General features: G+C 36.0%; 1 protein-coding gene across 1 annotated transcript in view; it reads left to right on the forward strand.

The window, feature by feature from the left end:
• Window positions 1-23,759, forward strand: part of TBC1D5 (TBC1 domain family member 5) — a 567,048-nt gene that overhangs the window by 260,441 nt on the left and 282,848 nt on the right. Inside the window, exon 5 of the mRNA XM_061167253.1 lies at window positions 22,131-22,194. Within this exon, the coding sequence (XP_061023236.1) occupies window positions 22,131-22,194 (64 nt within the window). The remainder of the gene's footprint in view (window positions 1-22,130; window positions 22,195-23,759) is intronic.

The raw sequence follows: 23,759 nt of genomic DNA on the forward strand, positions 1-23,759 counted from the left end.
TCTGCACAACATCTGAGTTGAAGTAGCATCACCTCTTAATGGACCAGAAGGAATTTGCTTAAAAAAAAATGATCCTTCCAGGAATTGTCCTGCCTAGTTGACTTTGTTTGGCATTTACCAGCTGTACACTAGAAAGTGGCTGGTGAAACCAAATGCTTGAATTTGGGTGGATTTGACACCGAGTTCTTTCTGCTGTCAGTGGTTACACAGTAGGATTCATTGTTTCTTGAAATAATTCTCAGTTTATGATCATATAACTCTAAGATCTGTTTGGAGGGCATGGCGTATCCTCCTGTTCGCCATGGCAGGAGGCTGGAGTCCATTTATGCGTGTTTATAAAGTGTAAGTAAGTGTGTGTGGGGGTGTGGATTGGAGTGTGGAGGGAGTCAGAATCTTTTCCTCAAGATGAGGAATGATTAAAAGTGAACAACCAAGTTTTATTCCCCACCTGCTTTCTTCTCTCTGTTGACTAGTAGATGGAAACTTTCCAGCGCACTGCTCCCCCCATCCCCCCAAAGAAAGGTACCCTCGGAGCATCAGAGAAGAAGTGTTCTCAGCTGCAGCCAGGGGAGCCTTTTCATTATCTCCTGTAACACCCTTACCTTCTGCTGGTGAGGTTTCTCAAGGATACTGGAGTGGGTTGCCATTTCCTTCTCCAGGGGATCTTCCCGACCAAGGGATCGAACCTGGGTCTCCTGCACTGCAGGCAGACTTGTACCATCTGAGCCACCAGGGAAGCCCTGATCTAGGGCAAGGATGGACAGACTTCTTCTCTGGAAATGACCAGATAATAAATATTTCAGGAATCACAGGCCATATGGTCTGCAGTATCTACTCAGCTTAGTCCTTGTCATCTGAAAGCACCCACAGAAAACATGTAAAAGAATGGGTATGGGTACGTTCCAATAAAGCTATATTTATGACGACCAAACTTTGAATATCGTATAATTTTCGTGTGTCACAAAATATCCTTCTTTTGATTTAAATTTTTTTTGAAATATTGAAAGCATTCTTAGCTCATTGTTGTTGTTCAGTGGCCAAGTCACATTTGACTCCTTGTGACCCTGTGGACTGCAGCACACTAGTTCTCCGTGTCCTCCACTGTCTTCCCGCAGTTCACTCCGGTTCATGTGCATTGTTGGTGATGCTGTCTAACCGTCTCATCCCCTGCCACTCTCTTCTTTGCCTTCAATCTTTCCCAGCATCAGAGTCTTTTCCACTGAGTTGGCTGTTTGCATCAGGTGGCCAGAATATGGGGTTTCTGCTTCAGCATCAGTCCTACCAATGAATATTCGCAGTTGATTTCCTTTTGGATTGACTGGTTTGATCTCCTTGCTGTCCAAGGGACTCTCAAGAGTCTCCTCTAGCACCACAGTTTGAAAGCATCAATTCTTCAGCACTCAGCCTTTTTTTATGATCCATACAAGACTCTTGGAATCTGTCACTGTTGCCACTTTTTCCCCTTCTATTTGCTGTAAGTGATGGGACCAGATGCTATGATCTTAGTCTTTTTGAATGTTGAGTTTTAAGCTAACTTTTTCACTCTCCTCTTCCATCCTCATCAAGAGGCACTTTCTTGAGAAAGTGAAGATTCTTCTTCACTTTCTGCCATTAGAGTGGTATCATCTGCATATCTGTTGTTAATATTTCTCCCAGCAATCTTGATTCCTATTTATGACTGATCCAGCCCAGCATTTCTCATGATGTACTCTGCGTATGATTTAAATAAGCAGGGTGGCAATATACAGCCTTGACGTACTCCTTTCCCACTTTTGAACCAGTGTGTTGTTCCATGTCTGGTTCTAACGTTGCTTCTTTAGTTGCATACAGTTTTCTCAGGAGTCAGGTAATGTGGTCTTGTATTCCCATCTCTTTAAAAATTTTCCATAGTTTGTTATCCACACGGTCAAAGGCTTTAACATAGTCAATGAAGCAGAAATAGATGTATTTCTGGAATTTCCTTGCTTTCTCTATGATCCAACAAATGTTGGCAACTTAATCTCTGGTTCCTTTGCCTTTTCTAAACCCAGCTTGTAAATCTGGAAGTTCTCAGTTCACATATTGCTGAAGCCAGCTTGAAGGATTTTGAGCGTAACCTACTAGCACATGAATAATAGCTGAAATATCTGTTAGAAGCAGTAAAGAATGGAATCAATAAAGCAGAAATTCAAAGCATAGTTAGGACAAATTGAAGAACAGTATAGAATGTGGGGTGATAAAAACCTAAGACCCTTATAGAACATGGAGTGAGGCAGATAGGAGGCCACTTCACAGGGACCTTTGAGTCTTTGGTTGGCAGTTTAGATTTGAATTAGTCATCAGGTAAAATAACACACACACACAGCACTGCAAGCTGTTGACTTACATCTTACCTTGATAAACATGGTTATTTACATGAAGATTATTCTGATAGTTGTTTTTAGAACTATTAATGGAGAACATGAATGTAGATACCAGATCTTCGGAGAAGTAGAGTCCATGGGTTAGGTTATGAAGCCAGGGAAAGAGTTTGGTGATTTTGCAAATGAGGAATGATGCAAGCAGGTTTCAAATGCTGGGGACAGTAAATCAGCACAACTCAGTACCTTCCCAATACAGAGTTAAAAGAGTGAAAATTTCTACTTCTGGGATTTGAGAGAAGCCCATGGTAAATACATTAAAAACAAATAGAGTTAACAAAGCCTGTTGGAAATAAAGGGAGACTTTCAACCAGACTGAGGTGTGTCTGTGTGTGTGTGCGTGCGAACATGCACTCCTTCATGCATGTGTACATGTGTGTAAAGAAACCGTGGACAGTTATCTAACTGAAAATGAATTTAAACTGTGCTTGCATTATTGCTTTGATATTAACATGCCTCAGAGTAATACATGCTGTAAAGTACATATACTTCTAATTATACAGCCTTGTCCTGTACTGTGCTTGAATCAACCTACTGTAGAATGTTATTTTCTGTGCTTTATTTGCAAGTTAACATTTTAATAATTATCATAAATAGTTACCTGATTTGCATATTCTGGTTCATAATCCAACTGTTCTGTGGATCAACCACAGTTCTCTCATTATTCATGCCAAGGCTTCTATATTAGTCTGAATAATCTATCCTAGACTGCATTTCTGTTTCCAGTTCTCAGAGCTTTTTATAACTCAAAGTTATAGTGCTCTTTTAATCCAAAGATTGAATCATACATGTGCTAGTACAGTAATCTCTTTGACCTACTCTTAGATTGAAGCTTTTATTATTATATGATTACCAGTGTTTCTGTGTAGTATTCTTTTATTTAGATTTCATAGCCATATGAGTTAAATATTCAAGTAGTAGTTAAGCAGTCCCTCATCTTTTATCTTTTTAGAGTATTTAAGTAAAATGAAACTGTAGGACATATGCACTGAAAACTAAAAAAAAAAAAATAAATAAAACATTACTTTTCAAGAGTCAGATTATAAATCTATGTAAAACAGGTCACATAGTAGAAATGGTCATATTGGAGAGGCAGAGTGACTGAGTGACCAGATTAGGAACTTGGCTGTAATGTAACTAATGAAAGTGGAATACCTAGAGAATAAATTAATCTTTGACAAGGAAGGTCAGCTGGAAATGCAAATTAATAAACATTAGTGATAACCATTTGAGCATTAGCTACAGAAGGAGCAGTTGTTTCAGACAATCATAATGTTCTCTGTAGTTATCCCTAGAGATGTGGAAGGATGCATGTATCAAGTTAGAAGACTTTGAAGCCATTAAAATTAGAGTCTGATCTCCTTTTATAAAACTGTGGTGTTTCCTTATCAACTAATGTTCTGAAACCTTGACTTCTGAGGAACTCTTTCTTACGTTTAGAGACTATAGTGGTTAGAATCTCACACATATCTGATTCTCCTCACAGATTTCTTTTTTTGACTCCACATAGAACACATTCATTAATTGGCTTATATACTTTTAATTTCCTATATGAACAGAGTTGGCTTGAAGTATCTGTCTCCAGTAAAATCTGAGGTACTGAAATGTAGCCTCTAGGGTTTAAGACAGTGCTTACCACCAGAGTGGTAAAGGTACGAATATGAACACACCACGCTCCGTAATGGCTGCCCTCAATTCCATGCAATATAGTCCCGTAATATAATGTGATATAATAAATGTATCCTACTAGATTTTTTTATCCTATCATTGTCTACTATTTGCTATAAATTTATAGGACTAATTTTGCAAGGAAAACTCTATTTTTCCAAGGCATTATGCCTTCAATTCATCTGTGTGTTAGCCATAAAGAGTGATCCTTAATCACTTTTCCATGCCTTAACATTCTCCTTAAGTACATGTAATGCGACTTTCAGTGCAGAGTTAAGAGATAAAGTTTTTATCTTCTTCATATGCATATTCTCTATAGCACCACACAGTGTCTTTTAAATTGTTTGAATTAAACTGTAATGTTTATTTGACGCTAGCTACACATAAATATAATCATGAACTTGTGTGTGCTTAGTCGCTTAGTTGTGTCCAACTCTTTGCGACCCCATGGACTGGCCTGCCAGGCTCCTCTGTCCGTGGAGGTTCTCCAGGCAAGAATACTGGAGTCAGTCGCCATGCCCTCCTCCAAGGGATCTTCCCAACCCAGGGATCAAACCCAGGTTTCCCTTGTTGCAGGTGGATTCTTCACCGTTTGAGCCACCAGGGAAGCCTGAGAATACTGGAATGGATAGCCTATGCTTTCTCATGGGAATTTCCCGACCCAGGAATTGAACTGGGGTCTCCTGCATTGAAGGTGGATATTTTACCAACTGAGCTACTAGGGAAGCCCAATCATGACCTTAAGGTTAGAAATTTGGTCAGCTTGTCTTGGTGAGACATTTGGTATGGCAAACTTTAGTTAGCTGCTTAACTTTGGCCAGATGAAGGCATCAGCTTTGACCCACTGCCTGCAAAGTAGTAAGCTTCATGTGCGCATTTGATGAATGTGTGAGCTTAAGTGGAAAGTTATGATGGTAAGCTTCTACACATAATGTGTAGAATTAAATAGGAATAGTTTGCGTGATTTCTGTTTTCTGACCAGGATTATAGAAAGCTGGAAATAATCACTTCTAAACTTACAACAGTAGAAAGCCGGCCTGATGGCAGGTTCACTGCTTTTCTTGAACCCACTGAGTGCTGAAGTTGGAAGGGAATGAACTGGTCCAGAATCTAGAGGGAGACAAATACCTTTCGCTTGCAGATGGAAGCAAGATACAAGTGTCAACTTTCCAGGGCAAGATACAGCAGACACCTATAGAAAGAGTTAAGCTAACATGATTGTTGGATCGTGGAGGTCGAGGTTGTGTTGGTGAGAAAAATTGAGCTGGGAGGTGAGGGGTGGGGTGCACAGAAATAGAACTGCGCACCCTCTTGTGTAGATTTTTCTTCAAGAATCCCATCAGGCAATCAAAGAATATTTCCCCTTGTGGTGAAGAACTGTAGTAGGAAATTCAGCAGCCTAATAAGAGGCACTGAAACTCCAATACTTTGGCCACCTGATGCGAAGAACTGTCTCATTGGAAAAGACCCTGATGCTGGGAAAGATTGAAGGCAGGAGGAGAAGGGGATGGCAGAGGATGAGATGGCTGGATGGCATCACCGACTCAATGGACATGAGTTTGAGTAAACTCCGGGAGTTGGTGATGGACAGGGAGGCCTGGCGTGCTGCAGTCCATGGGGTCGCAAAGAGTTGGACACAACTGACCGACTGAACTGAACAAGAGGCACAGTAAACTCCAGTTGGACTCTTCTCCATCTTTTCTCTTATCGAGCAAAAATATATTCTGTTGGGGGACCTGCAGTAATTACTGTTGCCTTAAGGGACAGTTGGAATCTCTTTGCAGCCTGGGATTTGGGATTGGGGAAAAAATAAACCTCATCCTTGAGAGGATGGGCAGGAGCATCTGTTGGAACCAAAACTCTACCAGGTGAGAGGGAGGATCACTGATAATGCATTGGGATGTTCCCACTGGTCCAGTGGTTAAGACTCTGCTTCCACTGCAGGGGCCTGGGTTTGATCCCTGGTCAGGGAAGTTCCACATTCTGTGCAGTGCAGGCAAGAAACAAAACCACACAAAAATACACACTGCCCTGGGAGCTAGAGGCATGTGCTCACTGAAGACTAAGACCTAATCAGAAGATCAAAGAACAGTCTCCATCGTTGTTCACTCCCTGCTGCCAGAATAACACCTGTCAAATGATAAGTAACTTGCAAGAGACAGACCTTTTTGGATCATGAAGATTTAAGGCTGAATAAGGAGCAAGTGTGAGAATGAAAAAAAAAAACTTTAGCAAACTAAATTCTCCATCTCTAACACAATGTGCTCTGTATAAGAGTTTGCAGCCTTTGGCTCTCAAGCATAACCACAGCAACTACAAAGTTTATACCTAGCTCAACTCCTAATTCAGTTCACTTCAGTCGCTCAGTCATGTCCAACTCTTTGCGATGCCATGGACTGCAGCACGCCAGGCCTCCCTATCAATCACCAACTCCCGGAGTTTACCCAAACCCATGTCCATTGAGTCGGTGATGCCATCCAACCATCTCATCCTCTGTCGTCCCCTTCTCCTCCTGCCTTCAATCTTTCCCAGCATCAGGGTTTTTTCAGATGAGTCAGCCTTTCACATCAGGTGGCCAAAGTATTGGAGTTTCAGCTTCACCACCAGTCCTTCCAATGAATATTCAGGACTGATCTTCTTTAGGATGGACTGGTTGGATCTCCTTACAGTCCAAGGGTCTCTCAAGAGTCTTCGCCAACACCACAGTTCAAAAGCATCAGTTCTTTGGCCCTCAGCTTTCTTCGTAGTCCAACTCTCACAAGTCCTTATTAGGTTAACTCAAACCCCTGTGCTAAAGTTCTAGTAGAAGGAAGTTGTGCTCCTTTCTAAGCATAAAAACTACCTTAATCTCTACTAGTGATATGCTTGATAACATGTGAACAAAGATCTTAAACAAAACAATAAAAAGAGAATGAAGAGGGATATGGGACTCAGTGCCCCCCCCGCCCCCAAAAAAATACCATTCAAGACACACAGGGCTAATAACAGTTAGACACAACTATTACATAAGGTTGGCACAATCTCATAAGGAAATTTAAATAACTGTGAATTATATGTTAATGGCTCTAATGGAAAAGCCAGTCAGCATGCAAAATCAGATCATTTCAGCAGAGATGAAAATTTTATCAAGGAATGGAATTGAAAATCAAGACATATAAAAAAGGCAACAGGTAGAGAATGCCTGTAACAAGGGTCATCAACAGAGCTGACGAAGACAAATAAGAATCAATAAACTAAAATATGTCAATTGGGAGTTATTCAAATTGAAACATAAAAAGAAACATGAATTAAAACACTCAGGAAGCGTGAGACAAAATCAGATGGGACATGCAGCTGGAATCCCAGTAGAAGAGAGGTTCAGAAGAAATGTTTAAAGAAGTAATGGTCGATAATTTTTCCAAATTAATGACAGGCACTAAACTACAGATTAAAAAATCTGAGAACACAAACCATAGTAAATATGAGAAAACAAATAAAAATTTCAAATCATAGTTATATTCAAACTGAGAAAAACAAAAGACGAATAATTGAAGGCAACCAGAAAAAATTTGGCATAACCATAACAGAAAACGAATACAAAATTCTTATAGATAAAAGAAGTAGATAAGAATTAGAGCAAATTTCTCATCAAAAATCATGTAAGCTAAAGACCATAGAGTAACACCTTTTATGTGCTAAAAGGACAAACACAACTTCTCACACTAGATTTCTATACCAAATGAAAGATATCTTTGAAGTAAATGAAGGAGAAATAAAGACATTTCCAGATAAGCAAAATCCATTGGAATTTATTAGCAATTCAACTATATAAGAAATGTTAAAGGAGCAGATAGGGCAAAGTCACTTGAATCTATACAAAGAAGAGAAAGAGCATTGGGAGTGGAATAAGTAAAAGTAAAATTATTTTTTCTTCTTTTTAACTGCCCTAAAATATGAATGTCTAAATTAGAAATAGTAGCAGTATGTTTTGTATTTACAGAATATGTGAAATTGATGTATGTGACAACATAACACGAAGGATGAGAGGAAAGAATTGGGAATCTACTGTAGTAAGGTCACGACATTACACATGGCTTATTATAATGTTGTTTGAAAGTAGCTCTAATTGACTAAATATGTAATATATTATAAGCCTAGAGCAGGGGTCAGGAAACACTTTTCTTAAAGGACAGTGTCATATATATATTTAAGGTCATAAAGCATTATAATCTCTCTTTCAAACTTACAGTGTGAAAGCAACCTTAGTACAAAAACAAATGGGCATGGTTCTGTTTCAGTACAGTTTAACATGCAAAAACATTTGACTGTGCCAGGCCATGGTTTGTCAACTCCTGCTCTAGAACATTCATTAAAAAAACAGAAGAATAAATAATAATTCAGTAGAGGATATCAAATGGAATTATAACATATCCTCAACTGAAAGCATAAAATGAGAGAAAAAGAAAGGATAGATGGAATAAGAACAGATACAAAACAGTAGTTGGGTGGTATATTTTATTTTATCCATATCAGTAATCACATTAATATGTACCATATAAACATAATAGTTAAAAGGCAGACATTGTCAGAAAAGATTTTAAAAAGCAAGAATCAATTATATGCTATCCACAAGATACTCACTTTAAATAAAAAGATGTGGCAGGCTGAATAATGCCTCCACCCAAATATTTTTATTCCCTATTCACCAGAACCTGTGAATATGATAATTTACATGGCAGGAAGAACTTTGCAGATATTCACATGTTGAGGAACTGAATTCTCTCTGAACACCCGAATGAGCAAGGAGATATTTTTCCCAGGAGCTTCCAATAAGGTACACAGCCCATCTCACACTTTAGTTTTAGCCCAGTGAAGCCCTATATTAGAATTCTGACCTACAGAACTGTAAGATAATGCATTTGTGTTGTTTTAATCTGTTAAACTTCTGCTAATTTATTATAAAAATAATATAGAAAACTAATACAAATGAAATAGGAATATCTAAAGTAGAAGAGTGCAAGGAGATCCAACCAGTTCATCCTAAAGGAAATCAGTCCTGAATATTCATTGGAAGGACTGATGCTGAAGTTGAAACTCCAATACTTTGACACAAAGAACTGATTCATTGGAAGAAACCCTGATGCTGGGAAAGATTGAAGGTTGGAGGAGAAGGCGACGACAGAGAATGAGATGGTTGGATGGCATCATTGACTCAATGGACATGAGTTTGGGTAGGCTCGGGGAGTTGGTGATGGACAGGGAGGCCTGGTGTGCTGCTGTCCTTGGGGTTGCAAAGAGTCGGACACGATGGAGTGCCTGAACCGAACTGAACTGAAAGTAAAAGAATGCAAAAAGTTATACCTTGAAAACACAGAGCTACAGTAGCTGTTAATGTCAGACTAAGCAGATATCAGAATGAAGATTATTGTTAGTAATAAAAAGGGTCATTACATGTGATTGTGTCTGGCTTATGTCACGGAATGTTTTTGGGGTCCAACCATGTTGGTGGTGTTCAGTTGCTCAGTCGTGTCTAACTCTCTGTGACCCCATGGACTGCAGCACGCCAGGCTTCCCTGTCCTTTACTATCTCCCAGAGCTTTCTCAAACTCATGTCCATTGAGTCAGTGATGCCATCCAACCATCTCATCCTCTGTCATCCCCTTCTCCTCCCATCTTTAATCGTTCCCAGTATCAGGGTCTTTTCCAATGAGTCAGTTCTTTGCATCAGGTGGCCAAAGTTTTGGAGCTTCAGCTTCAGCATCAGTCCTTCCAGTGAATATTCAGGGTTGATCTCCTTTAGGATTGATTGGTTTCGTTTCCTTGCAGTGCAAGGGACTATTAGAGTCTTTTCCAACATCACGGTTGAGACACATCAGTTCTTTGGTGCTCACCGTTCCTTATGATTCAGCTGTCACATCCGTACATGACTACTGGAAAAACCATAGCTTTGACTAGATGGAACTTTGTCAGCAAAGTGATGTCTCTGCTTTTTAATATGCTGTTTTGGTTTGTCATTGCTTTGTTTTCGAGGAGCAAGCGTATTTTAATTTCATCTCTGTAGTCACCATCTGCAGTGATTTTGGAGCCCAAGAAACTAAAGTCTGTCACTTTTGCATTTTTTTCCCATCTATTTACATGAAGTGATGGGACTGGATACCATTATCTCAGTTTTTTTTGAATGTTGAACTTTAAGCCAGCTTTTTCACTCTCTTTTTCACCTACGTCAAGAGGTGCTTTAGTTCTCTTCACTTTCTACCATAAGGGTGCTGTCACCTGCATATCTGAGGTTTTTGATATTTCCCCCAGAAATCTTGATTCCAGCTTGTGGTCATCCAGCCTGGCACTTTGCATGATGTGCTCTGCATATAAGTTAAAGAAGCACAGTGACATTGCACAGCCTTAATAGACTCCTTTCCCAATTTTGAATCATTCCGTTGTTTATGTCTGGTTCTAACTGTTGCTTCTTGACCTGCGTACGTGTTTATCAAGAGGTAGGTAAGGTGGTCTGATATTCTCATCTCTTGAAGAATTTCCCACAGCTTGTTGTGATCCACACAGTCAAAGGCTTTAGTGTAATCAATGAAACAGAAGTAGAAAGTAGCTTATAAAAATAATCTTATTAATAACCAAAGTAAGATAATTATATATGGAAATAAAATGTTAGGAACACATTTATTTACTATTCCACCAAAGAAATAATTTCAAATTATTTCAGAAGATTCAGTTTTCAAATCTTCATTTAGACTACCTTAGAATTAAGTATATAGGTCTCTCTCTTTCATCAGGTTATCCTATGATCTGTTTCCTAACTGACCTCTTAGCTTCCTTCTTGCCCCTCTCGCCATTGTTTAGTCTTCACATAGCAGCTAAAATAATGATTTCCAAAGGTGAGGTGGATAGTCTCTTTTATCATTTTGATGGTGGCTTCTCATTGTGCCTCTAAAGTCTCGCTCCCTCCTCCCCTCCCCGAGCTTTCTGGCTCCTCCTCTTTCAGTTGGGGGACTGTTCCTGACTCAAGTGCCATTGTACACAGTAGGTTGTGTAACTTTATTCTGTGACATGTTTGAAGTTGTCAATGCACATTGCTTTGACTGTCCCTCTTTGCTGAACTGTTAGCAACCCCCAGATGTCAGGAGTAGGTTTTGCGCTTCTGCTTTCCACCGTATCACTAGTGCTAAAATGTAATAGGACCTTAACAAGTGATCATAGCAAGAACTTTTTCAATTAGAGAAGCTACCCTGTGATCCAGGTGTCAAGTAAAAGTTTGAATTACTACATAAATACATGTATTGACTAGGCCCATTTGCCATTTGTCTAGATAACTACATGGTTGGATAAAATGATCAATAAATAACTGCTTTGAATGATGTATTTAATACTCTACAAGCATAGTTGAATTTGGTATGTTACACATTTCCTAGCAAATTTAAAGGAGTCACCATTTAAAAAATATTCCTAGTTATTATGTAAGGTTAAGAAATTATCTCCTCTAATAAGTAGACTTTATCATAAAATGATAAACAGAAATCAGTTTTAATATTTAAAATTCTTTAAAGTGAGATTTTAGTACAATTATTTAATATTAAAATAACTTACGAAATAGAAGAGTTTTATGGATCAGTTGGCCTTCCCATGTGGCACTAGTGGTTAAAAAAAAGGCCTTCCTGCCAATGCAGGAGATGTCAGAGACATGAGTTTGATCTCTGGGTCGGGAAGATTCCCTGGGGGAAATCTGGAGAGCAACCCTATCCAATATTGTTGCCTGGAGAATCCCATGGAGAGAGGAGCCTGGCGGGCCACAGTCCATACTGCCACAGAGTGGGACACCGCTGAAGCGACTTAGCACACATGCATCTGTCAGTTAAAATATTTTTGAATTTTTTACTTTGAAGGAAATGGTAAACACTTGATATTGTATTTGAAGATTTAGATTACTAGATTTAATGTGATTTAGTTTAGTAAATTGTTTTAAAAAATAAAGATAGGTTTGAGAATGTTTACCCTCGGTTCTTTGCCTGAGCTTTGGGACTTTGTAGTTAAAGTGCCCATTATGCTTTTTAAGTAGATCTTTGGTATAAGAACTTGTTCAGTTAGCTGTCTTTTAAAAGATATATTAATGATTTATGTAGTTTGTGGATGGTAATTTATATCCTTCAAATAGTTCCACTTTAGTTTTTTTTACCAAAAAGGGAGATATTTAATATTAAGTATCTTATTTTAAGTACATGAGGTTAATGGTGTCTTTACATTTTATGAGGTCATGTCCACTTGATGTCAAAAGGTTCTAACACTGATTGTAATCAATAGTAAAAATGAGAATTGCTGAAAGAAATTTGTTGTGTATACAAAGATATTTCATTTTTTATACATTGAAGAGAAGAATATTTAAAATACATATTTTTATAGTTATTATTTGAAAGATTTAAGTGAAATAGAACTTCAACAGCAAATGTACTCTAGCAAATAATATGTAAATGACTTTTGCTGTATTATTTACGCACTGAACAGGTAATTTGATTTCAGGTTTAGAACTCCTTTTGTGTCAATTAGATCATCTTTGAAAAGCTACTGTCTTTGTTTATTTTTAAAAAATAAAATAGGTGTTTCATTAAAACTTGTGTTAGAACTAGTAGCAAATTTAAAAATGTTGGTCAGAATTTAAACTGTCATTATTTGTATTTTTATTAAGGAAAAATGTAGCAAAGGACAAAGTGTAGAGTAATCGTCTTTGGCCTTGATAGTCTTTGCACATTATAAACTTAGAAAAATATTTTTAAGTATCTTTGTCAGCACATTTGCTTTTAAGGAAGCTCTTTTTTAAATCTGTTTTGTGTTTATCTGCTTACTAGAAATGTGTTTTGTAATTGTCTAAATTACAGCATTGGCATTAATTGTGTAACTCTTCTGTAGGAAGATGCTTTTGAAGCCTAGGTGGTCTACAAGGGGACCACGTGGGCCAATAGCAGTGCTCTGCTGGGCATTTCCACTGTGCACCCTCCCCAATAATCACTTCATGGATCTGAGAACACAGTGTAATGTGCAGAATTAGCATACCTCAAAGCAGTCCTCTGCTACTGCTAAAAATGTGATCAAATTTGTGTCTTATTGATAGCTGATAGTAAATGAAGATACGTGAGACGCAGTCCCTATTTGAGATAAATTAAATTGCCTTCTGTTAGAGATTATTACTCTAGCACAGCAGAAGTTTATTTTTTTTTACTAGAAAGACTTTTGTACCATCATAGTAATCTAGGAAACCTTTGAAAATAAAGGATGTTGGATCCCACTCACGGTTCTCTCAGGCTTGTCCATTTTTCAGTCTTTTTCTCTCCCACAGACACAGCGTATATACACACAGATAAACACCCTAAGTACCTGCCCCAGATGAGCTGGGTTAGCAGCATGCTCGTGAGTGTGGTCAGACCTGGTCCTTCCCTTCTTTACTGTAGATGCGGACGGTAGGACCCACAGAGGTTAATTTTGCACTGGAGTTCTCTTCACTTGATTCATTCCTGCTCTGCTTTGTTTTTTTCTGAAACACCAAGCAGCTTTGAGTCCATGGAATGCCTGAAGAGACAATATGCCTGGAAATGACAATGATAAAAAATAAAGATATTAGCATTTGAGTGTTATTACATGTTAATTTAAATTCTGCAGTTATCCTTGTGATTATCTTTAGAATTAGGCCTTGTTTCAGTTCAGTCTTAGTATCTAATGAATTCTTCTTAAAGCTTATTTTATTCTGATACATGTATGGTATTGTATGGGGTTCCTTGGTGGCTCAGTGCTTGCCAATATAGGAGCCACAGGTTTGATCCCTGGGTCAGGAAGATCCCCTGGAGAAGGAAATGGCAACCCACTCCAGTCTTCTTGCCTAGGAAACCCCATGGACAGAGGGGCCTGGTGGGCTGTATAGTCCATGGGGTCACAAAGAGTCAGATAGGACTGAGCAGCTGTAGGGCAACAATGGTAACACTGTACGCTATACTCTATGTGATAGCTTCAGTGTGTTACTAGATTGACCGTGGTTTTAGCTCTTTATCTATCTGCATTTCATCAGTACCAAGAGACATTTATATGTATTCAGCTCATGCATTAGATAACTTATATTCAAGGCTCTAACTTTACTTAATTTTACTATTTCTCCACTCTCAGTGTTTGGTCTTATCATCAGGAAGGGTAGTAAAAGAATACCACAAATGTTGCATAGTTGTATAATTCATAGAATAAACTTTTGTTATAAATTTTATCAGAAATAAAGCTTTTTAATTACTCAGAAGAGCTGTAATTTCCAGTTATTTAAATTATGAGTGTTTATCCTCTTTGTATAGAACTACTAGACTTCTCCTTTTATTCCTTCACTGGATACAGTATTTTCAGCACACTCACTGATAAAAGCATCCATAAAAGGACAGCTAACACTCACTGAGGTTTTAGGTTGTGCCGCATGCTATGCTAAGCCCTTCACTTGCACTCATCTCGTCTTCATAACGACATTATGTGGTGTGAACTGTTATCATCTTCATTTTATAGACAAGGAAACTGTAATATTGAAGTTAAGTTGGAGGGAAAATAAATGGTGGAGCATGTCCTCAGGTCTTTCCTGCCTGAGCTTTAGCTTTCAGTCTTGATGTTTTAATACTGCTCCTTCAAAATTTCGTTAAACTGAATGTGACCGTTTGATTTTACCATTCATTGTTTTTCCCCCTGGAAGTTGCTTTAAAGTTTAATCAGATATCACCATCAGTGTTTTTTTATAAAAGATTTTTACAACCACTGTGTTCATACAGATCCTACCTACATATTTATTTCTTTGTCTTTCTACTTTTAGACACTCATATTTGCATTTATTATATTTAAGAATTTTCCAGTTTTTTTAGTAATTGACTTCTAGCCTTATTCCTTTGTAGTTAGACAAGATACTTTGTATGAATTCAGTCTTTTTGACTATATTGAAACTTGTGTTATGAATTAACATACGGTATTTCCTGGACAGTGTTCCATGTACACTTGAGAAGATTCTGTATTCTGTGGTTGGCAGAGTGTTTTATGTGTCTGTTAGGTCTACTTGATTTACAGTCTTGTTCAAGTCGTGCATTTCCTTATATTTCCTTGATCCCCTGTCTAAATGTTACGTCAACTTTTATTGTAGACCTGTTTCTCCCTTCAGTTCTATCACTGTTTGCTTCATGTATTTCCATGTTCTCTTGTTTGGAGCGTACATGTTGTAATTGTTATATCTTCTTCATGGTTTGATCCTTTCATCAATATATAATGTCCTTCTTTGTCTAACAGTTTTCTTGTCTGTTGTAACAGCCTATTTTGTCTAATACTAGTATAGCCAAATATCTCTCTCTCTTTTTTTTTTCTTTTGGTTATTTTTACATGAGATATCTTTTCTATCCTTTTACTTTGGTTCTTAAATGAGTCTCTTGTAGACAACATATAATTACATTGTGACTTTTCTAAATGTGTATTTTTCTAATCTCTGCCTTTTGAATGCAATTTTTATCTGCTTACATTTAAGGTAACTGCTGACAAAAAGAACTTCTGTCATTTTGCTGTTATTTTTCTGTATGTTTTATATCTTATTTCCTCTCATTTCCTCCATTACTTTTTCTTGTGTTTGGTTGTATTTTTTTGTTTTTGTTTTGTAGTGACCATTTTTTGTTCCCTTCTTATTCCCGTTGTGTAACTTTTTATATATGTTCTTTGTGACTGTCACACGGGTCACACTTAAATCCTAAATTTTTAAAAATCAACTTCAAATTGATAACTCTGTAGCATACAAAATATGTGCTGCTATATTGCTCTTTTTCCCTTTTTATGTTGTGTGATAAATTATTTTTATACATTGTTGCTTAGTTGTATCAATTTACAATTATTTTTATCCATTTATTTTTTTATATCCTGTAGGAAACCAAGTGTGACATCACGAATCTTAAATACAGTGATACTGGCTTTATATTTGCTCACATGTTTACCTTTACTAGAGATCTTTATTTTTTCTTACAACTTTGAGTTATTTTTGTATTCTTTCCTTTCAACTCGAAAGTTTGCCATTAGCTTTTCTTTTAGTGTATGTCTGGTCTCAGCTTTTGTATTTCTAGAAATGTCTTACAGTCTTTTCATTCATTTTCAAATGAGTATTTTGGTGGATACAAAATTCTTGATTGATAGCCGTTTTTTAAAAAGCAATTTAAAATCTATATAGATCATCCCATATCTTTTGGCCTGCATGTTTTCTGGTGAGAAATTAACTGTTAATCTTACTGAGGATTCTCTTCTGGGTTATGTTCACCTTTCTTCACTCTTTTTTAAAATTTTTGCTCCTCAGACTCCCTAATTTCAATTGTCCTATGTTCCAATTTGTTATTTCTGTCTTCTGCATGCTCACACCTGTGGATAAGCCCCTCTAGTGAATTTTTCAGTTGAATTATTGTGCTTTTGAACTTCATAAATTCTATTTCCTTTTATAATTTCTACCTCTCTGTTGATATCATTTTGTTGATTTGTCACATAGCTTTTTTCTTTTTTTTTTAGTCCGTTTTTTTTTTGCTCTTTGAACATCTTTAAGACAGTTGTTTCAAAATCTTTATCTAGTAAATCCAGTAATTTCTCAGGGATAGTTTCCATCAGTTTATTTTCATTCCATAGATGAGCCATATTTCTTGTTCCTTTGTATGCTTCATGATTTTGTTGTTGTTGACAATGTGATATTTGTACATTATTATTCAAAAATCAGGTTCTCCAGAAATCAGATTCTCTCTTTCTTCTGGGTTTGCTGTTTTCCATGTCCTTGAAGATTACCTTAGTCCATTGATTTAGTTACTCTCCTGAAACATTTTTACTTTTGCAAAGTCTTATTCTTTGACATTGAAGTCTTAGGTTGTGTTCAGTGAGGATTTTGACAGAAATTTTTTGAATGCCAGGAGCTAGAAAAAGAACAACAGAACCCCAAGCCTCTCCTTATCTTTGCAGACGGCTGCTGCTGCAGCAGTCCCCCGTCATCCTCCCAGGCTGGCACCCCTCCTAGTGGTCAGCTTCGGGTAGAAACTTAGGGTTTTCTCAATTTCTCTGTCATCATGCATCTTGCCCTGGGCATGTGTGGAGCGTTCTATACTCCTCTATATGCACAGGTGCTTTTGAATGTCCTAATTTCTCAAAGAAACTCTTGCCAGTGTTTTCCCCCAGGTCTTGGGTGGTCTGTTTTATGGTTTGGTTGTGATCTTTTGCCCCAGCCATCTGCCGACTCTTAATTTGACCTGCAGTGTGTTCAAGAGCAAACCAAGCCTGACTTTTTTTTTCTTCTTTTTTATTAGTTAGATGAAAAAGGAGATAAACATCTTCAATCACTTCTTCAGGTAGTCCCTAACAATTTAGCATTGATTTACATGGTACTTTGCACTTTCGGTCTTCTCTGCTCCCTCTGGGACCAGGTGCAATTTGCCCACACTGGGAACTAGCTTCCATGTCCACAGCTGCTGCTGATCTAGGATAAGGGTAGACCAAAACCCCACAAAGCTTTCAAGTTGCCTTTTTCTTGACTCTTTGTGCATTTGGTTCTTCTAGATCTTCGACTATTTCCAAAGTCAATGCAAAATTTGCTCTGACAGTACTTGTTTTCTGATGCTTCTGTTGGAAGATGAGAATTTAGAGCTGTGTATTCTGCCACTGCTGATGTCATTCTCCTCTCTTTTGAAAAAGAAAATTCTGTTTAATATTTAATAGGAATAACAAAAGTATTATCTTCTTAAAATTGTCCACTTAGTGTTATTTACTTCAAATGGTTGCTATGCGTTTGTTTTACATCTGAGTTTCATTATCTAATTTAATAATACAAAAATATTATGTAGGGAACTAAATACGCCTATTGAATCATTAGAATGTAGACAGATTAACAATAGAGAAAATGAATAATTATTAAATAAACAAATTTCCTACATTTATTTGAGCACTAGCTCTTAAACCTAAATGTGTGGTCCTAGATTTTCAGCATAAATAATTGACTTAGCATATTGTTTACCTGATTCTTGAAATAATGTAATATTCTTTGTGGCTACTGTTTTCATAGACAATGCTGTTATTATCCTTTGCCTTAACTGTATATCAACACAGAATATACTTAATTTATACTTAATTTACAGATTTTTTCTGTACTGTTCACTTTGAATGGGATTTTAAATATAAGTAAAACATTTCAGTAGTTATCCTCATTCATTTAAAAAACTCACAGTTTTAGGTGTTTACACTATTCGTTTATGCCATATTATCCATCATAACTAAAGATGTGGCTACGCATAGCTTTGTTTTCAACTTAGTTTAACCAAATATTTTCCCATTACTATTAATAATTTATCACACACACTTGGTGACATTTCTCTGACAATTCAGAAGTCAGCCGTTTTTAAATTATGTAGTACTTTTCAGAATTCATACCTAGTGTGATATGATACCCTAAAATTTGATTTTTTATGTATAAGCTGAAGGCACAGTTGAGTAGATGTGCTTGTTTATAGCATTATTCTGCTTGCTTTTTATCTTACCAAGTTTGAAATCTTGGTCCTCCCTTACAAAGCAGATGTTTATGTATTATAAGCACTATTGAAATCTATTGTAAACCTTCATTTAGCATGATTTCAACACTGCACAGATACTGTAAATGGTCTTAGCTCAACATGACTGCAATAAAAGCTAAAAAGGAGTCCAAATTTAATTTATTCTATTTTTGAAATTTAAATCATCATTATACATATTATGGTTTTAACAAGTTAGATACATGTATGTTAAGAATTACAAATGGAAAATACTATATGCTCTTTGTATCCTCATTAAAAACATTATAGCTATGAGCATTTTTTTTCAAATCAGGCAACTTTGTTTAATTATGAATGTTGTGAACTCATTTTACAAAGTTACTTACCAATTAATGAGAAATGAATGTGTTATGTAAATTTCAAACTGTAATGGTCACAGGTAATTGATGAACTGTTCCTATAAATATATACATTGTACAATCTTATGCATATATACAGCAACACAAAATTTGTATATTATTTATTGTATATAATTCATATATTTATTTAAAGTTTACTCAATAAATATATCCAGTTTATTTTTTGGTTAGTTTACATTAAATATTGAAAACACTAAAATCACAATTGTATTTTTAAAGTTTAGTCTGTTGTTAAAATTACTTTTCAAGCAAGTGAAAGGAGCTCTTATTTTAAAACACATTTGTTCTGTTAGATCATTTAAAGGTCTTTGTGTGAGAGTACTTTAGTGCATTTTCGTGCCCGCGCAGGTGTGTGTGTCTGTGTGTATGTGTCTGTGAGAGAGAGAGGGAGGGTGGGAGGGAGAGAAGGAAAGATCTGAAAACAATCTATGTATCCTTGTTACAATTACAGCTACCTGACAACTTAGTTCAAGAATCAGAACAGCAAGGAAAAACATCATATTAAACTCTCTTGCGCCCTCTGTTGTTGTTTTTGAGGAACACTACATTTACCTTCCCATGGTTATAATGGCCTTAGATTTATTGAAGTCCCTGATACAATTAATGATAATTTACTATACTTACCTCCAAACTATGTTGACAGAAAAGTAGCATTTGTTTTTAATTCTTAGGTTGTCTTTTTCTTGTGATACAAATATGTTTTTATTGTATAACAGCTTAAATGAAAATTGAACTTTTCTGTTTGTCCTTTGATTTCTCCTAGTTATAACCAGTTTTAAGCTCCTCCAAGTGTTTCACACAAATGAAAATCTGTACCGGATATAGCACACTGTATATGTAATTTTGCAGAATTATAAATCCTGCCTGTTCTTTGTAAACCTTTCGATTGTCAGACAGTTTCTTTCCAAAATAAAAGTCTAGAGTCGTCCATACTAAAATTAAGAATTTATAACTGTAAGGAACAGATGTTTTCATAAACATTTGCTATAATTAATTTCAACTGGAGAATTGAAGGAACAAAGCAGTTTTTCCCACTTCAAAACTTTATTACCTTTTCCCCATGTAGCAAACTCTGAAATCTTTTCTCTAATATTGTTTAGAGAAACAATTGTACTCCTTATTTGGTATGTTTTTGAGAAAGAAAAACTGCTTTTTTTCCTTATTACTATCCTTTGAAGGTTACATTTAATGTGATATATTCATTTCCAAACAGGTATAAAATGAAAAAAACCTTTGTGATGTATTTTGATGAAAAACGTTGGTGTTTAAAAAACTGAAAATCTCTTATTTGAAGTATTTTACATTTATTATGATAATATAAGCAGAGGGCAAGAATATACTGTTGGTGAGATCTTATGTATTTAAATAATCATAGTCTTTATTTTTGAAGAAGAAAACTCACATTCTAAATGTATGATATGGTACTTATTCTATACTGATTGTGGAATGTTTCACAGGAAATGTCTGCAAGCTGTTAATAACATGTGTTGTAGGAAATTTTCACTTAATAAGACGGAGGGAGACTGATTTTCCTTAAATCTTTTTAATTTATTTATGATAATGCTATTAATTTTTTTTCAAAAAGCAAATGAAGTATGTTGTGACTCATCTTATGGTACCCATGTTTTCAAAGAATTAACAAAATATACTCAACTAGATTGATCTTAAACATTTAAGTGTTTTGGATTATTTTCTTCTATAAAATTTGGCAACATTTCGAATGCTGTAATCATTTTTAAGGTTTTTGTTTAATGAAAAAGAAAAGCCTGAAAGTGTATTTTGAAAAAAATATAGACTTAAAAGTTCAGTAATTGAGCCCTGACCACTTTCATTCTTTTTAAATAATTTAGGTGCAACAGCAAAGATTTTGAAGAGAACCAACATTTTTGACTTATCTGTCAACTATAAAACATGCAAAGAAAAATAGGCAGCTATCATTAAAATCGCATTTTAGCTTTCAAAAGCCATTAATGAGCAGCATAATCATAGTAGTAGGGTATCTTCAGTGCTATATTCAATTATTTAAAATAATCTCATTTGTAAATGGAAAGCTCTGTAATTACTATTTGACCTAACCAGGACCACTGTGATGATGTTCAGTGATACTTTTCTATGTTCAAGTGGATTAAAAGTATAAATAAAAATTGGATAAATCATTAAATTATTAAGCTTTAAATATCTTAAAAGTGAATATAACCTGATGTTTGAAATTTACATTATAAAACTTAGGAGTATAAAATGTAATCAGATTCTGATCTATTTAATTTGTTTCTAAGAATAAGTGATATATTTAATAGTAGTATCCGTGCTTTCATAAAAACTATACTTTTAAGCATATGTTTAAAATTTTAAGCTAAAATTAAATTTCTTTCAATAATATATATTTTATATTGTAGCAGTTTTTTAAACTTACTTAGCAAATTTATTCTATGATCTTTAAAATGATGGGTATAAATTTGTTCTAATCTGATTTTATGAATATGCTTGTATGGACAAGTTTTTTTTCCCTAAAAGTTTGATGTTTTACATGAGGCAGAAATACCTTTAGATGTTGATTTTTTAAACAGGTGAGCTTTTGCCTACAGTGAAAACATGAAGTTTGGGGAAGACTGCTAAAGTGTAGTGACAGCTCTTAGAATGCGTTCTCAGTCACCACCCTTCAGCTCGCTCGTGTCCCTGTGTGCAGACCAGACCCTGGAGAGCAGAGGGGGAGGCCACCGAGTCTGCTGTGTGCTTGCTCTGCTCAGCTCTGGACAGTCTGCAGCTGGACAGGACACCTTAATAAAAAGCTGCCTTTGGTTTATAAGAAGTGGTGTACAAGTTTTGGTTTTGTGATTCATAGGAAGAAGATGTCTGTATTATACTTCATTTGTCCCTGTTAGTAGTCACTTTGGTGATATTCCTATCCAAGTTACGAGTGGTGGTCTTAGTCTATATTTTAGTGTCAAAATGAAGTTTTTGGTTTAAAGGACTCTGATTACAAAAGCTCTTTGGGGGAGAGATAAGGGAATATTTGTTTTCTGACTCAGTATACTGCGTGGCGCTGTCAGACAGCAGCTTTTCAACTGAAGTGTTCAGTTTTATAATCTCCATTATTTCAGTGTTTTTCTTTTCTTTTCTTTTTCCAGGAGATTCAAATCAAAATGGAAGAACAAGTTCTTTAGACTCTGATGGGACTTTTAATTCCTATAGGTAGGTGATGAATACATAGATATAAAATAAGATAATGTTCAAGATATCTAATCTTAAAGTGAAAGTGAAGTCACTCAGTCGTGCCCGACTCTTTGCGACCCCATGGACTGTAGCCCACCAGGCTCCTCTGTCCATGGGATTTTCCAGGCAAGAATACTGGAGTGGGTTGCCATTTCCTTCTCCATACCTAATCTTAGAGGCTTCTAATCTTAGAATAGTAAGGAACTGTAACCTGTGCTTTAAAAATGTGACAAATGTAAAGAATGCTGTGGTATAAGATTGTCCTGCAGACTTATCAAGTAGGTGGAGTTATTGTAAATACCTGTTGTTACTCTAGAGTAGGATGATTAGAATGAATGCCCATGTATGCATGTATTAAACTTCATTTTAATCCATTTTGCTTTTGTTTTTCCAGTGTATCTGTTACAGTACTAAAGGCTTCCTTTGTTTAAGTTTCCTGCTAGTACAGAGTGTATAAAATGTAATCCGTGGTTCCATTAAGTGCTGTTGTTAATGTCCTGTTTGGCTCCTTTAACAAAATACCTTATAAATATTGGAGTTACCCAGTCTCTTCTTTGAGTGCTGAAGTGTAATAGAAAGCTTGGAATTGACATATTACATAATGGGTAGAATCTTCTATCCAAACATGTTGATCACACCTAAAAAGTAGATGAATTTAAAAGATATTTACTTCTTTATTTATTGGCTGCCCTGTGTGGCTTGTGGGACCTCAGTTCCCCAAGTGGGGATTGAACCTGGGCCCCAGCAGTTTGAAAGGGCAGAATCCTAACCACTAGACCACCAGGGAACTCCCTATAAAAGATATTTAAATAAATGCTCATTTGGTATGTAACTGAGGAATGCTAAGATGATAATACATGTGAAATCTATGGTAGAAGTATCATTTTAGATATAAATACTGTTTAAAAAAACCCAAGACAAAAGGAAAATAAAGATGTATTTCAAAGGATGGAAAATCTATATGTATATATCAATTTTATTGTTGAATTTCACAGCTACTTTTGTAGTTCAGCTAATTATAGTAACATGGACATAAAGTCAAGAGAAATGTATTAATAGGAAGGCACAGTGTTATCTTGTAGTTTATTTTGTTCTTGAGTAGTTTGAAGATTAAAGTATCTTAGTATTATTGCATGATAATTGTACTTTGAAAATGAACTCCTAATGCAACTTTGCACAATAAATACTAATGTTGTTAACTAATATAGTTTTAATCAATGCCTGTCAGTGTTGTAATGTTAGGATATTAATTTATTGTTGTAATTAAAAAGGCAAGATAAAAAGCTCAGGTAGTACAGTATATAAAATGAGCTTTTAATAGTTGGCAGGTCAGTGCTGTTATTAAATAGTATTATAGTATTTAAGGTGTGAAATGAATATTTTTCTACTGAGTAGGCAATAGCTCTTACAATATAATGAGCTTACTTGTGAATTTGACACTTGGGTTAAATGGCAGAATTCATAGAAGCACAGCTCTAGGGTCTATTTTCATATCAGGTTAACTGATAAAACCTTGGAATTGTTGCAAAATCACACTACAGTGG

Source organism: Dama dama, chromosome 19 (genome assembly GCF_033118175.1).
Source record: "Dama dama isolate Ldn47 chromosome 19, ASM3311817v1, whole genome shotgun sequence".
Taxonomy (NCBI): Eukaryota; Metazoa; Chordata; class Mammalia; order Artiodactyla; family Cervidae; genus Dama; species Dama dama.